Here is a 17,790-nt window from a genome sequence, read left to right on the forward strand (position 1 = left end):
AATTTTTTGTATTGCAGACAATATCGTTCACAAAGTGTATCTTGCTAACAGAAAAATAATAATAGTGAATTGCTCATGATAGGTTGTAACTATATCATGACAGTTTCATGAAAGGTTCCAACTAAACCTTTAAACCAATATTTTGACTACATTCTAAATGTTTTAGGACGATTGAAAAGTGAAATTGAGGAATTACTTTAAACAGAAGCAATGCTTGTTTAATTTTACATGAAAGTATAAAATAATGGACATTGAATGTGCATTTATTCAATTAATAGTTAATGCACAGGAAAGGTTACAGCTGATTAAGCACGATCGATCTGTTGAAGAATAAGACGTGCTTTAACTTGTACAGTTAAAAGTCTGTATAAGTCTATATCACTTTGAGGGGGAAAGTTCAACAATAGACACAGTTTATATCATGTGTGCTTGACCAAAAACAACAAATATACAACGCCCAAATTTTATTATTGTTTTCATTGCAAAGCATGACCGATGGCATGACGATTGCAAATAGAACAATGAAACAAACATTCCTCAAAAATTGAGTTACAATTGTTTGAATGGTATCTACAAACGATTGAGGTTCTTTACTCCTCGAAGTATACAATTTCTAATGTGTACGTTTTTTTTTCAATAAAACGTGTCGTATTTTCACGTGCGTATAAATCACTTAAAAAGTGGTCGCAAGCCATTTCATCACAGATTTTAATTTTTAACAGAATAAGCCTACTATTTTATATAAAATGCATTTAAACGTATATTGGTTTCCAAAGTTTTATGATGAAATTATGAATCCAAATTAATTGAAGAGAAAAAGTACGCCATACAAAGTTTGAGCTTTTCAGTTGTTTTTAATTTACAAGAAACTTAAAAAATCTGAAAGGTATGTCGCCATAAATTGTTTGAAGAATCAATTGGCAATTGCAGTACAATGATTTATGAGATTAAAAAAAGGTTATTGGGCTAAAACCTGTTGCAGAGTGCAAGACAATGATCAATCACACGTTTCGTGTTTTGCTACGACACAAATGTCAGAGGGTTCATTAATCGAATGTCTTGTGTTGTAGTGTTGAATAAGTTTAACTGAAATAACTTTAACTTAGTTGTGTTGAGCTTATCGATGGTCTTTTTAAATATGCTAACGCTTATGGTAGAAATTTCGACATACTGTAGTATATTAATATTCGTACAAAAACAGCAAAAAATCAAAATTTTTTTTCAACTTTTAATGAAAATTCTCTCTGCTCAGTTACACACATTGTGTTTTGAAGATAAGTTTCCCGACCATTAGAACACGCTTGATGGAGGGCCACGCCTACATTGCGTATAATATCTGCACCAATAGCAAACCATTCTTTGTGCCCAACCTACAAATATAAAATTAATTACAATAATTTCAATTAAAACTTGCTTACTGTTACTTAATCGAGTTTGTAAAACATCATAAAAAGTATAAGTGAACCATATAAGCTAATCTGTTTTAAAGAAAGAAAAACATAAAGCATAGCACGCCAAGTTCATTTCTATAGCACTAGTTGCAACGTTCATCTGATGAAAGTGAAAGTAAAAGCAACAACAAACAGGTTGATTTATTGCTTCACTGACGTTTCCCGCACCATGACAATGCGCATCCTCAGAGCGAATAACATACAAAAACGCCAAATTATTAAATTTTAGCTATATACTATTCATGTTTTCACTTTCTATCACAAAGCATCACGCTACCATAGTTATAAAAGTAGCCGGTCTTTAAAAATCCATTAGGAGATGAAGTTCTGATGTACTTAAAAATTGAGTTATACAAAAGTACATGTGTACACTTACCTCTGCATCTGCCGCAACTAAACGGATAAATGTAACGTCTTCTCTTAAACCTTCTTCTGCAGTATTGTCGCCGGCAATTGTATCCTCCTGGCAGATTGTTACGGATGATTCTTGGTGGCTCTTTAACATTGTTTAGTTCTTCTTCTTCTTCCACTATATTTTCAGCACTTAATTCTTTATCCACATTTAAACGATGGTCCCGATAAAACCTTACGATGTCTTCAACAGTGTATGGGCAATCCTCCTACAGTACATATAGGAAAAACAAAAAAGTGAAAAAGTATTTCAATAGTTTTCTACAGTTTAGTCTTCTTCTAGTTGATGCCACTTTATAGACATTTATTACTTTTTTGGACATTCCCATTATGAACTACAAACTTGTTGCAAATTCGTTGTTAGAGTACAACTTACCATTTCAGTTTCTTCACATCTTCTAACAATCTCAGAAAGAGGTTGACAATTAATCGGAGTGAATTCTTGATCGACACATCTTGATACGTGACTGCCGTTCAGCTGGAAATGGTCATTACAAGCCAATACGCACCGTGAAGCCCTGCCGTCCTCCTCATTACAAGATACAACTGCACTATTTTGAAGTTGAAGTCTTTCCAAACTACAGTGCTCTGTAAATTTGTTTAATAACGGTTACGACTTCAACGGTCAGTAAATTTAAACAAAACGTACAAAAATATACTTTAGAAAAAACATGTTGTAAGGTTAAAATATTCAATACATTTTACCAACACAGTGCTTTAAGATGTTTAAAAACATTAAACTCTTTTAGACCAATCAATTCTATATGTTGGTGCAAAAACGTAGGGAGAATTTGTTTGTTGGATAAATTTCACACATGCAAATTGTACCGCGACATTTTATTTTTGAAAATGTTCCGTCTCTGCAGTGAGCCACATTGCTTCCCTCAAGCCGATAAAATTCCTTGCAGTCAACATTACATTGGCTTGCATAGCCGTACTTCTTTCCTGTGCATGAGCTCACTGTAGTTCTTCTTGTTTCTAAGTCAGAGACATCACAATGAGTTTTTGTGTTCACAACTGAAAAAAGTTAAAAACAATAATAATTAAGTGCCTGGTGAAAAGTTTACTGCAGTGTTCTTGCTTTTTGTTTTTTATAATATCGTGTGGTTTCATGGATTTGAAAAATTTTGACTAGTTGCTTTAGGCAAAAATTTGCATATTTGGCTTTTTGCAGGCTTTACATTTTGCAACTATAGCAATATTTTCATATTGTTTTCTTTTTCTATTCTGTGCCTAACATTTTTCTGCAGTTGAAGTCTAATAGTCTTTACGTTGGTTTTCAAATTAATAACTCACATTATCGCAATAATAACTGTATAAACTGTAAGTTTTTTGAATATGTATAGTAGGCTACCTCGCCAATATTGTGTTTAATGCATAAACCAATCTGATGCGTTTTTTATATCTGCTTTGAAAGCGGCTTTAATTTGAGAAAAAGTGGAACAATCTAAGAAAAATTGTTTTATTGTGCATTCTTCGGGTAGGTTGTTGGAGACCAAGACAAAGATTTAGTTAGATGCTTTTAAGGCTAAGACTGCCGTTACAAGCTTTCAAATGGTTGCATGGACAAAAATGTCTTCTTAGGATCGCCTTTACAAGTAGTATTGTAAAAAGAACAGAAAGATTACTTTACAGCTTGTCATTTTTGCCTTACCAAAATAGTGGGGTGTACGTAGAAAACGAAAAAGAGTATTGTGTACGTACATCTACCATCTTCCGCTCTTACATTTTCACAATTTGCAGAATTGTCCATACCGAATTCTCTATCTGATCTAGTAGGCTACTTGAATCTAATAAGAAAGTATTTAGCAAAAATCTAGCAATGACTTTGACCCGCGTTTGAGAGAAACCCTTAAATCTGTTTAAATATCATTATACTGTAGTGGTGACATCAATGGGACAGCATTCTCCTTTATAGCCTACTTTCCATCTTTCTTCCTTTTAGGAATGGTAGAAAGCCTACATGGATAAGCAGTTAGTGAGTTTAGGTAAAAGTCACACATGTAGCCGAAATATCACGTTCAGGGTGTTTAGCGTGTCATAAAATATTTTGCCAATGTTAAAAACTTAACTTACATGAATAAAACGCTCTGAAACCCTTTTCTGTGTTCTGCCCATCGGTAATCAACCTCAGCTTCAAAGTATCAGATTTTGTTTGAAAAGTGAATGGAGTTTCCAGACGACCATAAAAATAATGTTTAGTTTGGGTATCCTTCGGTTTTCCATCCACTATCTGTTATACGAGCAGTTATAATAGGTCGACGTGCTGATAAAAAATGCGTGTCATTTTTCAAACCTTTCAACACCCTATGTAAAATGCAGAGGTGGGCAGTAGCGCGCTACTTTTGTAGCGGCGCTACTAGCGGCGCTACTTTTTGGTAAAAGTAGCGGTAGCGGCGCTACTTTTTAGTCGGAGTAGCGGCTGCAGTAGCGGCGCTATTTTTATTCCAAAGTAGCGGTAGCGGGAGAGGCGCTACTTTTTTTCAGTCGCACTCCCGCTACCGCTACTTTTTAATTTAAATTGAAAAAAATGCTTGATTTTTTTGCAATACTGGCGTGGTCAAGCAGCTATATAATCGGCTCGGTTGCAAAGTTTCGGTCTTTTCTAGCTGACATCAATTTCTTCGGCGAATATCTCCGTGTGATGAAGCCTATCTGCCAGGCTTTAGACATTCTCTAGGGCGAGTCCAAGGCGTATGACGGAGTCTTGCTTCCAACCATTACAATTTGCTCGAAGAAGTTGACCGAGATCAGTGATCTTGTGACCTGTGAGGAGTTGAAAGTGAAAGTCCTTGAAGGGGTGAAGAAACGATTCAACAAGTGCTTCAACAACATGAAATGCGTTATGGCACCATGTCTTTATCCCTCCTTCAAGACGTCGTGGCTACAATTTCTGCACTACGTTTTCACGGATGATGCTGACGCACTGCGAGAAAAAGTCAAGACAGATGCAATTCGACTGTTGCGGGAGACATCAAGCCAGGTTGATACCGAGAAGAGTGACACCAACACCAGTCATGACTCGAGAATGTATTTTTTGGAGTGTTTGCGCCATCCCGTGAAACGTCGGTGCAGAAGGAAGCAACAATAATTGTGGACGCCTTTTTTTCGGACAAGAGCAAGTCCTTGAGCTTTTCGAATACCGAGTTAAAACATCTGTTCATTAAATACAACACCCCCATTTCTTTCAGTGCTGCGGTGGAGAGACTTTTCCCTGTTGGAAAAGATGTGCTTAAGCGAAAGCGGGTAGGACTTAGTGACTCTCATTTTGAAATGCTCGTATTTTTGAAAGATGAATAACAATAAATTTCCCTTAGAATTCGTTTTCAAGGTCATTTTTGCCTCACTAGAGACTTGAGTGTTTCCTAGTGTCATTTTAGACAAAAGTAGCGGAAGAAGTAGCGGTAGCGCGCGCTACTTTAGCCCGAGTAGCGGTAGCGGGTAGCGCGCTACTTTTGTAAATTGGTAGTGGGTAGCGGTAGCGCGCGCTACTTTGGCCAAAGTAGCGGTAGCGGGTAGCGCGCTACTTTAAAAGTAGCGGGTGCCCACCTCTGGTAAAATGATGTGCTAAGGTATTTCACAACGTTGGCTTTAGATTAGAGCCTTAGACCAATGTAGCTCATATAATGAAAATTTAAATAGGCTACACTTGGACTCGTCTTTTAAGATCGTTTAGCTTAAAACTTGAATTTGTTGCATTTAGCTTAATTAATATTTTAATTAAATTCACGCATTAGCAATCAGAGCTTTGAAGCTATTTCTGTAACAAATGCGCGGAATGTGACATATTTCTAATTTAATTATCATATGAATTTTTGTGGCGATGATAATGTGACAAGTTTGCTGAATTTTAAAGTGAAAAACTTTCCTAAAAATGGCATGCAAGAGGATGATTATGACACATGATTGTTGAAAAATCACACAAGTAAACAAAAAGTTATCTTTTTTCTAAGTAAATTTTTATCCGACAAAATATTTCACTTATTCAAAATGTGGATGTTAGTTTGACCTACGAGACGTGCTGAAAGATGGTTTGTCTAAGAATAATATAAAAACAAAACTGAATACTTCTTCCCTGACGCTCAAACAACCGCTGCGGTTCGTAAGCCGAAGTTTGGCCATTTTTCTAAATGTAACAATTTTGATAAAACAGAAATGCAACGCTGTAGGTTTATGGTTTCAGCAGATGTAACTTGTCGTGTCGGTGCATTCATGAACCATGATAAAACAAACCTTAAGAATTATTCATCACTTAGGTTTCTATTTAAATTTTATCCATGCAAAACAAGTATTATAGACATCCTTTATTAAACATATTATAATGACCCTTCTTAAATCGGTCTAAGTTACTCCATTAAACTTGCTAATTAAAAACATGTACAGCAATGTAACGTTAATGCTTATTCTTACTTTTACGTAATCTGTCCTCTCGCCTTCAACCGCATCTTCAGTCACAAAGTCAAAAAATTTCAATATAACTATGTGGTGCTTTGGTGCTTTAATGTTGTACTTTTCCGCCAAGTTGTTGTCGTATGACTTGGGATAGCCAGGACTGGTTATTATTCCTCCATTTATATTGGTCAGAGTAAGAACACAATTTCCTGCAAAATATAAGCCAGGCTTTAGACAGCTTGTTCAAACCTGAAAATAAGGCTCAAAGGCAATTTTTGACAGTTCATTGAATTTATTGCCAGAAAACGTGTGGAATGCATGCCGTCGCAACCTTAACCCTTTGCTTTTCAACGTTTTTTTGGAAGTTAACTGCTCAAGGGGGGGCCGTTTTTGGATAAAATTCAATCAGCTGTTACGTGTTATCCGCTGGTGCTATTTCAACAGAAGTTGCACTGGTGTGAAAAAAAATCATTTGTCTTTAAGTTTGAAAAGTCATTATTTTAAAATTTTAAATGTTAAACTTGATATTTCAATTTTTGCAAAGGTACCCAAAAACGACAATTTTGATTTATCTTGCCGCTATTTAATTACCGTGCTAATCCGATTTCATGCAAAGTTCTGAATAACAAAGAGCTCGATCGAACGCACGAAGTGTGTGTGCGGTGTGCCGAATCATTGCATTGATAAAGATTTACTTACGACTTGCGAGCAAATCTTATTGTAAGCTACTCACTGATTCTAAAATAGTTACAATCAGAGTAATATTGTTACACGAATTTGAAAAAAAAACAAACTGCGTTTGTTGTCTTACATTTTTGTCCTAAACTAATGCATTCCCAAACTCATGGCCAGCTTCTAGTTTTATGGAACCAAACTTCTCATAAGTAACAGCTTAGCCTGCTTGAATAGCTGTTTACATCTTCGTTTGTGTATTTTAGGTCTACAATTGAGTTTGTAGTATGAATATTTTTAGTAGAGAGAAGACAATTGAACAAGTTGTTGAAATTATTTGAAATTTCTAAGTTCAAATTAGGTGCTTTTGAAATTGTGAATTTGTGTCAAGTCGCATCACAAATATCATGCGGGCTACATCATAACTCATTTCGCTTACGAGTGTTTATAAACATGACTCATAAATTACATCCACAAACAATACAGCATTTACCTCAACAAAGCTAAGTTCGAAGCTAAACTTTTTATTGAAGATTGTGTCAATCAATTTGAAAATACATTTTTAGTTCGCCAGCGTCGAAACAATGCAACAGCGAATTGATCAACATGCGTAAACAAAGGAAATGTGAAATACCCACAGTCAGCAAAGCTACATAAATTTAACGTTTACAAATGTTGAATCAATGTAAAAGGACTGGATTGCTGACTGGGTCGTCATTGTTTGAAACACAAAAAATACGCGTAAAGGCGACAACATCAGCAAGGCAGCGATTATGTTTCTGGCCAAAAAAAAATTAACTTTTGACTTCAAAGATAAAAATGATTATAACGAAGCTTCAAAGTTTGTCGTAAAAAAATATTGCAGAGATACAATAAACATAATCATTTTGTGCCAGATTGTGAGAAGACTTCCTAGATTCTTTCCAAACATTTGCAGGATTGCAAATTATTTTCTATAACTTTGTATTGCCAAAAAATGGCTTCTTTGTTGAAACAACGTGGCTACAATTCTATAAAAAATTCTTAGGCCTACTACATTGAAGTAATAAAATTTTTTTTTGTGATTTTGCTGATGACGGTTTACAATATCCGAGAAGTAAAAAATAATAATGATGAATTATTTTACAAAACCGTGGTTTGCAAGCGCTTCACAAAAAATTGTTGGGGAAAAATTTACCATTAGACGTAAAACATTTGTAAAAGAAAATTGTCGGTTTACGTATTTATAATGTTTATTGCGTTGTTCGAATTATAAACTGCCTGTATTGTCTACCTTTGTGGTTGCCGGCCAGCTTAGAGCAGCATGCAAACTACGCGTTTATGGTATTTGCATCGTGTTATGATTTTCGAAAATTTCCCACAAGGTCTTTATTTTTATCGTGATATTTTTGTGCCTTTTCTGTCCGAAACTTGAAGTCATTGTGCAGCACAATCCACATCGGTTTTTAGACTCAGTTTTCATTGAAAATAATTTGTGTGGTGCATCATTTCAAGTAGTGTCTTCCCCTAAGCTGTTACACAAACGGCCCAGAACCAGGTTGATTATTATGTATCTTACAGCCGTTGAGTGCCCGTTATTGCATGTGTGGAATTATTACTGTAGATGTCTGACCACATTCATGCTAAAGTCGAGAAAATTCTGCTTTCGTGTCCTTGCCGTTATTTACTGTATTTTTTGTTGATAAGTTTAGGCAGCATTTTTCCAAGATAAATGAAGACATCGGTATTGTTCGTCACCTAGATTTAGTTTTCTCAGCATTGTTTATTCATTCTTTGATCCACTAGTTTGTCCCACTTTTGGTATAATCGGATCGTTTATAAATGGCGGGTCTTCACAATAGCCGACCTCTTATACATTGGCGCAACGTATTCAGATGTTGAATCAATGATGAAAAAAGCTGATTTGTTGTTTATCTGATGTGACGCCTAGCTTTATGCCTCTTCTACATTACAAAATATTTAGTAATGTAGATGAGGCATTATCATCTTTATTTTGCGCTCTTTGGAACAACACACAGTGCGCTGTGAAACAAAAATGCAGGACATAACAACAAGTAGGCAACATAAAGCAGGGAAGGGACATGTAGCCATCGAGTTAGCTGCTACGTGTAAATGGAGCCTATCTCATAATTTTGAGTGTATCTCACAATTACTGTTTGCAAAAACGCCATTTCTTCGGCCTCTTCCAAAAGCATTTGCGGTGATACATTTCCTCAATTGCAAGTTTTGTCACTGAGAGCATTTCCATAGAACGTTTATTTCGAAACCAGGTTTTCGTGCATTTACCCAAGAGAAGATTTCTTATTGTAACGTTTTTTATTCGTCAATGAATATTATCTGCTTGAAACAACTGTTTTGAATAGTTTGTGGCCTACATAGCCTACTATTTTGATCGTGGATTGCTATTCTTCTTTGTAGAGCTGATAACGCAAAAAACGTTTGCTATTATTGTTTCTAATTAACAGCTTTGTGATCACTGGCTTTTCTTTTGTGGCATAAGAAATAACGCGCTTTGTATTATTGAGGTCAAACCAAACAAAGGAAAACAAGAGGATGTTTCTCTCTGCTCGCGCATATCGATGCACGAAGCAATTATGAGCTTATGGCTTGTTATCGCAATGTAATCCATTTCACGCTTTGCTGGAAGTGAGCTAGAAATAGCAAAAATTCACCAAAATCTTGAATTTACAAGAAAACTACACAACTTTTAGCATCAAATTTAATATCATCAGATCCGCCTGGCAATTTTAGGAAAAGTCAAGAAAAACCAAGTGCATGGCGTTACTGTGCTTCAAATAATCAAAGGAAATATGAGGGGGGGGCCAAATCTGGCCTCCCCTTGAGGAGCAAAGTGTTAAGTAAGATTTTTTATCTCTCAATGGCACTGAATCTATTTGTAGGTTATTAACCGCAGGAGCTTCTTTATTTTATCTCTACAGCACAATTAATAGGCTATGATAACGAAATAATATCAAACAAAGAAACAAATGCTTCAAGGAAGCTACTGTATAATCAGCCTTCAAGACGATTTATGTGAAGTTACTTTTTACCTAAGTTACACCCCTGGACTTTACTTGCATGGCAAAACCTCACTCTTCAATTTGTTTTATGATGACCAAAACAGCTGTAAAAAGCTTTATTGATAAGCAAGCACTGCTAAATATCTTCGCTATTGCTACTCAATACTCATGCTGACACTGCTTTACATTGCGTGAAAGAAATCATTGCGACGTTGTACTGTATAGGCTATTGCAAACTTACCTGAAGCGATGCAAATACCAAGAAACAATGCTGCGACAACTGCTATGTTTTTCATCATCAACTATTTTGGCTAGTCGGACTAACTTATGCAACGAATGGTGATTTCAAAGTGAAACAACAAGTACAAGCAATAAACTGTTGAGTTCCAAAGAATAGTCTAGAAAATGACTAATGTGACATGAAATAACCAGCAATGTTGCGTTTCCGGTTGATCGTTATGTGAGCTTTCGCTTGCTTCGTCATCGCACGCACTGCCTACAGTATTTTGTTTGAAAGTTCACACAAAAAAATCCTTGGTGGCATTTTAATAAAGTTAATATAAGTTACAAAAAAAAACGATTTGAATCAATATGATATCTTGCTGAGAATTGTAAATTATAATAGTTTCACATATTTTAAAATGTACAGCACTTCTTGAGTTTCTTCCTAATACCTTGTAGCAAAATGTTTTTACAAAGAGCGGTTATAGATTTAGAGCTTCGGTAGAAAGCTTATCTTGTTATACCATAAACAAACATACAAGCCGAGTAACATAGCCAGATGTCACCGCCTCATGTGATCTGTTTAACACCGTTGTATGCAGTTGTATCATTTTTAAACTTTTGTGTATGATGTTGAGTGTTGAGCTAATCAAAACTGTTGATCACTGTGCTGCTTTTTGTTTTTGTTTAGTTACCCTTGAAAAATTTAATCTTTAACTTCTGTATTTTTTTATCAGATGTAAATAAAAGTGTAGCCTAATTGTTATTGTAATCCTCGTATTGTACGAGGACACAATGTGGTGTCGAAAACGTTCGACATAAATTTTGTTTTATTGTAGTTTTTCTGTGAGTGTGTGAATAAATATGTTAAACTTGGCTGAGCTGTACATTTATCAGAAATAAAATATTTCAAGTGGTAGGCCTATATGCGTAAGGATATAAAAAAATAATGCAAAGTTTTTTAATTTGTGCTTTGGGACTGTTTCATGAAATTGAATGTGCATTTTGTTGAATGACTTTCATGTCATAGGTTTCCTTGTACTACTGGGGCGCTCGAGTATAAAAGAAACCAAAATATAAACTGAAAAAGCTTCAAACATTATTGGGAGAAATTTTGAACCTATTGGTTTCAGCAGGCTATGTTGCAGTTTTTACTTCTTAATGTTTTTCTATTTATTTTTTTAAATTGTAAACGAAACAAATTTAACTGAACTGTAGCTTGGCTGTAGCCCATGAGTAATCCAAAAGGAAACTTGGCTTTAGTTCAATTTTGACTCAAACATCATAACTCATCTGTCAGTGATGCAATCACAACATGATTTTTAAACCAAAAAAAGTTTCAACTTCAATACATGATTTAAATCACGAAAAAACAAATTTCCTGACAAATTATAAAAAAAGGATTTGTAGCTCCTGCGAACTCTAAGTGTACTATTTTTATGGTCGTTGACACCGGTTATTAATTGGTTCTGAACAGTAGCGCCGGCAGGGGGAAAGGGTTGCAGCTGCTCCCCAATGTTTTGGGAAACATTTTTTTTTATATATTTTTTTATATTATTACATATTATTACTTTTTAATGTTTGGATCCCAACCTGAAGTCCACTCAGGGGAGGTAAATGCTTTCTATTTTATTCATTTTATTTTAAATTTGTTCTTCTTGCTGAGACAATGCTAATATTTTGACTTCAGCAGCGAGTACAACAAGGGCATGATTTTTCACGTGTTATTCTGGGATTTATTTTGTAACCAGCAAGGCCGTTGAATCGAGTGGAAATGTATAGCTATGTGAGATAATAATAATAATAATCATGTTTTTATTTGCGCCCATTGCGATAACATACAGTACGTCACTGCGATCACAGATGCGATACAACAGACAACAGGAAGCAGCGAAGGGACATATAGTCTTCGAGTCAGCTGCTCCCCATGTTTTAGCTTTGCTCTATTTTGCCTTTCTAAGTTAGTAGAGTAGTGGCAGTGCATACAGCATTGGGTCATTCAATGTTTTCATGAGGACATGCCGTAATGCAGATTTAACTCAAAGAGATCTACTAAACTAATAAGGAGCCTATCACTAGGATAATGCAAAGTGGTTCTAATTCTTTAGTTCATTTTATTTTGTTTTCTGCATAACGCATAAGGGTCACCTGCTTTTGCTAAATGAGAGAGTGCAGACTCGACGACCTCCTACGCCTTTTTAGGGCTACGACCTTTCGCACTCTCTCATTGGATGCACACTTTACGTTTTTGTTTTATGTACATTTTTTTGCATCCAAAAAAATAAATGACCACCCATCCTTCCACAGTGCTTCTTTGTTGCAGAAGTTTAATTACTGTCAGTTACAAAATCTGCAAAAGTTTTTTGGTATTTAAAATTGTGAGAATGACACCGCTTTAATGAAGAGGGAATGCAATGAGGATGATAGTAGGAAGGTGGGGCAAAAGGAAGTTTGGCTTTGTTGGCAGTAGAAAGAACATCAACCTATTTTAAATGTAAAGTTTGTTCAGAATTAAATTTTAGCTTTGCATTCTACGAAGTAATCAATATTCTTTATTTAGAACAGTGATTCAGTAAATCTTTATATTTACCAATTAAAGTTCTGCAATGAACTTAAAAGATTACAAATTTGATCCTGCCTTCCTTTTTCCAAAATGTCGTTAAGCAAATAATTATGTTATTCAATTTGGGTAGAGAGGTAACTCTTTTAAACCATAAACAGACATAACTCAGCAACAACACTACGTTTAACATTATAAAAACAAAAAGCGAACGTTTTCGGCTAGTCATATAGCCCTTTTCAAGCCTATAAGAAAAAATACATTATTAAAAGAAATGCTAAAGAATCATATAGTATCACAGCAAAAATATGGTAAAATCTAAACATTTGAGAAACTGCCTTGCTCACACAAAACGATAACTGAAAATTACACAGCACAACGGGTCAAGTATTTCAGAGGTAAAATTAATTGATTGTTCAGACAAGGACTCAGGCATATTACGCAAGAACGACAGAAGCACAAGAGACAGTGGCACAAAACAAGACGTGATAATTCAATCAAAAAACTGTTAAATAGTAAGAAGTTCCGCAAGCAAATAATTGCCTGTTGAGCCCTGGGTTTAAAGATTTGATGATCAATGCCTCATGAATCTTGGTGTCGAATTCGACAAACACTTACGAACAATTTTGAAAGACTGCAATGACGGTTTATTGTTTGAGCACGATTGGCAGTTTCTAATATGGTCTTTAATTGCACTGTTTTTATTAAAATTAGCCAAATTCAAATGCTCTCCCACTCTTGTCACCAAATGTCGCGTGGTCATACCAATGTATGTTTAGATTTGACCATATTTTTGCTGTGATACTATATGATTCTTTAGCATTTCTTTTAATAATGTATTTTTTCTTATAGGCTTGAAAAGGGCTATAAGACTAGCCGAAAACGTTCGCTTTTTGTTTTTTGTTTTTATAATGTTAAATGTAGTGTTGTTGCTGAGTTATGTCTGTTTATAATTATGTTATTAGTAAAGGACGAATTAAATTTGTCAAGGCCAACTATGCAAAAGTTAAAGGTAGAAAATTTTGCGGACAATGGTTTGATGACTATCTCTGGCTAGAGTATTCAGAAGCTAAGGATGCCGCATTTTGCTTTCCCTGTCGAGTTTTCAACATGATGGTATGTTATATAGTCCTGTTGAGAAGGAGCGATCTTCCTGGCGTCAGCAGTACCTGACTACTCACTATAGAACAGCGAGCATTGTGTTTCGCTAACCATACCTGTGCAGCTTCCACACTAGCCATCAAGACTTTTCCCAAAAGCATGTGTTTCTCGGCAGTTGAGTGTAGCAAGAACTAATAACACGTGTCTATTGTTGAGTTTTTGCTACACTCGACTGCCGAGAAACACATGTTATAGTCCTGTTAATATTAATTAATGTTTATTCTATTAAACTGCAATAATGTTGCACCGGTGTTAAACGATTTTTTATTCTTAATATTTCTTCTTCCTATCAGCGTCGGCTTGGTGACGCACGTAATAACCTTTTGTGTCATTCTGCTGGGTCGTAAGAAAATCACACCCTTACCTTGAAACGAAAAACGTTAATCCTAAACGTTATGTTTTATATTTTCTTGTCTGACATGTATTTGCATCAAAATGTGACTAACGACTTGCGTCAGTGGTACAAATCCTCTACAAGTATGCGAAACTGCCAGGATTAAGCTCTTAAGATTAGATTAAGATTAAGCTATTGAACAATTCGAATTCACACACCAGCTTTGTGGAATATTGAGATTGCACAATAGAGTCATCCTGATTTTAATAAAAGCCAGAAACAAACACAGACGAGTTAATTGTTTGTGGCGGCTGCCATTGACAACACGCTCGAAAAAATTTCACAAGAATGTTATTTTAATGCAGGTGGTGGCTACCCCTAAAACAACATAATTTAGGAAATTAAGTTTCTTTTCAGCAATAAGCAGTGAGCTAAACGTAACTAATTTGATAATGTGACATACGTTTGTTTACTTGGAAAGTGATTTTTATATTTTAAATTAAGTTAGTTTTTATACAAAAATGAAACAAGCGAGATGCATATCATTCGCATACTTTTCATGCCAACACTCAATAGTCCTCTCCTCAAAGGCCTTATCTTGACCATTGTTATTGACAATCATCTCACCAAAATTGCAGGAATTACAGTTGGCCTACCGAATTTATTCTCAATAAAAATTTTAGATGACTTTTATAGATTGAATTGGTTATGGGTCTGCAGGTCTACAGAGTTGGTTTGATTTTTTAAATGTTTATCTTCAGACTGACAAAGCCTTGATAGGTTATTCTTGGTAGTTTCGCATTCTTGTAGAGGCTCTTGACGCAGGACCGATTACCAAGATTGACAAAGCGAAGTTTTCGATTGTTGAAGTGTTGTTGCCGAGGAATTATTCCATCCATTAACTGCTGCTGAATGTAGAGCAGTCCTTATAATGCGTTGCTCAAGCGCATACCCCGAGAGTCGAACCAACGTCGCTTGATGTTAAAGCTTCTTCGTTCACGGAAGCCACGCACTAACCAACTGAGCTATCGGGGCGGAGTTATATGGGAGTTGTCGGAGTCTATCGGAGTTACATGAATTGACTTTGTGATCCAAGGACTTACAAACGTTGAGATATCCTAAGCAATGAAATGTCAACTGTTATCACTAGAATTATTTATCAAAGACACTCGCAGTCTACATTCGAATTTCAATCGATTTTTTATATAGCAAAACGATTAAATAACCTATGATTCAGATTAACTAAAGTTTCTGGGTGTATAGTATAGTTAGACATAAATATTTACTTCTAAGGTTTGGTTATTATTCAATAAAATTCAGTTGATGTATTGACTTGTGTGAGTATCACTATAGCCGAAATGCTTGTTAAAACTTTGGACAGAATTCTCGGATACCAAGTTTGCATGTTCCCTGTTCGATTTAACTTTTATAGGAAGAAAATTTTCATCAATTGAGCCAAAAAAGCAACTCTCAAAACAAGCTAAAAAATTTAAAAATTAAACTTTCTCTGAGTAAAAAAATATACGCTTATTGCTTCAGAAAAGTAAATAGAAACTAGCCTATAGCCTACCTTTTTTAGTCTGATGCTGCGGAATCGCTGTGGTAACAGCGATTTTCCCTTGCTTTTGGAACACAATCATGTGCGATAGTGAATGGTGTTCAGTGGGTGGTTGTTTTTTACGTTTTTTTTTCTTCGGCTTGAGGCTGCTGTATTGATTGCTGTCTGAGGAGCTTGTGTATTGTCAGGCGAAGTAAACAACAACGATCATGCTGCTGAAAGCGAAACTAAATCTATTTTATAAACCCGTTGGTTGCTCGTTCCCTAGTTCCTCATCACGAGGACGATTCGTAATTGTTACTAGTTTTTTAACATGCATTGGTTTGTTTCTCGGCAGCCGATTTGTAGCAAGAATTGACAGCGAGAAACATATCGTTGATTGGAAAGTCTGAATGGCTTGCGTGGAAGCTACACCGTTATGGTTAGCGAATCGCAGCTGCTCGCTGTACTAGCGAGTGCTCAGCCTTGTGCTGAAAGCCGGGAAGAACGCTCCTCTCTTCACATGCATTGGTTTAATGATAAAATTTATCCAACCAGTGATTCCGACGTCAACCGTTTCCACTAGATTACCTTGAAAGAAACATTTGAACTATATACAGAAATGAAGATGGTTTGTAGCCCAAGTGGAGAACAAGATAATTCTTCTTGTTCAACAAATGGATCATGTTTGAATAGCTGTGATCTCCCATACGAACTCTCTTCATTCAGTAAACTTCATTCATAACATTCATATGAACTCTTCCCACAAGATACCGCTGGTTGTAATACAGGTTATTATTATGAAGCAGATTTTGTAAAAGCATGTCATATACTCGGACATGAAAGCTAAGAAATGCTGAGTCATGTTTGAAGGAAATGACAAGTCAAATGACGTTATGGTTCGTCTTGTTGTAAGCAGTTGAGCAGGTTACGAACTTCATAATGTCTACTACTTTAAAGAATAATTATTTCTTTCGTGACTTTCACCTTGAATGCGATGTGATCTATAACGAAAAAACAGCGCATATGTTACATGATAGCTCATAACATAATGACAAGTCCACATAGCGACTTTCCTAGGCTCTTGTTGGCATTGTCGTTATCAGCAGCCAGCTGATACACTTCAACAATAATAAATCAAATTTTCGGAAAAGACTTGCTGGAGTAAAATAAGGTTTATTTAGTTTGATAAGCTCTAGGCTTAAAATAGATGTTTTAAATTTTTAAAAAAGCATTGAAACTGACGTCTCACACCTTTCTTCATAATCTGCTGACAATGCCAGGATGTGTCATTCAAGAACACAAAATGTTACATCTGGTTACAAAAAAAATTTCTCGATTCTCCTCGCGTTTTTCTTTTTATCTTGGCCACCACACCTCATACAACAACCCATCCAGGTAGTTCATTATTCCAACCCTCGTTACATCCGCTATATAGCGATAGAAATCCAGCAAGAATGAACGAAACTCCACCTGTCCAGCCAAAAATGAGGGACTTTCCCCAGATATATCTAAAGTGAACAGAACACAACATTCAATGACCGAAAGCCAATAGAATAGAATGACAGTTGACTTAACACGCTGGCTCAGAACAATTTATTGTATTAAAGATTAAATCTCAAAGATTTTGTTCTCATTGATTTTAGCCAAAAAAATGTTGTAGCTTACTTACTCATTAATTTGTTTTTACCACGGTTGGAAAATGACATCAATTACAAAAATAAATGGTTTGAAAAGTTGATCAAGCAAGTACAAAGTTGTCTATAGCAAGACACAAAAACGCGGAATCGGTATCTACAGATATGAAAGTGTGAACAATCAACACGGACATTGCAACGTATTCTTGTTGTAAGAACTTTTTCTTGGACTAAGCTTATTCACAGCAGCGGAACCACAAAGGAACCACGGCACCTGGTCACGTGTCCCCCCAAAAAAACGAGAAAAAACATGCATTTTTTTTCATTGCACAATTTTTTTCGGCCGCTTGCTTCACTTTGCTCGCTAAATTACATTCCATTCATTTACAGTAA

At 35.6% G+C, this 17,790-nt stretch overlaps 1 protein-coding gene across 1 annotated transcript; it reads right to left on the reverse strand.

Moving 5' to 3' along the window:
* Positions 1–519: 519 nt before the first annotated feature.
* LOC145764545 (tolloid-like protein 1) lies at positions 520–10,242 on the reverse strand. Its single transcript, XM_082576171.1, has 7 exons — positions 10,188–10,242; positions 6,273–6,463; positions 3,939–4,095; positions 2,691–2,879; positions 2,239–2,450; positions 1,828–2,071; positions 520–1,370 (listed from the first exon to the last, which is right to left on the reverse strand). Exons 1-7 carry the CDS (start codon positions 10,240–10,242, stop codon positions 1,291–1,293), a joined length of 1,128 nt encoding a protein of 375 aa, XP_082432297.1. The 3' UTR covers positions 520–1,290.
* Positions 10,243–17,790: the final 7,548 nt, after the last annotated feature.

This window comes from Aplidium turbinatum, chromosome 1 (assembly GCF_918807975.1).
Source record: "Aplidium turbinatum chromosome 1, kaAplTurb1.1, whole genome shotgun sequence".
Taxonomy (NCBI): Eukaryota; Metazoa; Chordata; class Ascidiacea; order Aplousobranchia; family Polyclinidae; genus Aplidium; species Aplidium turbinatum.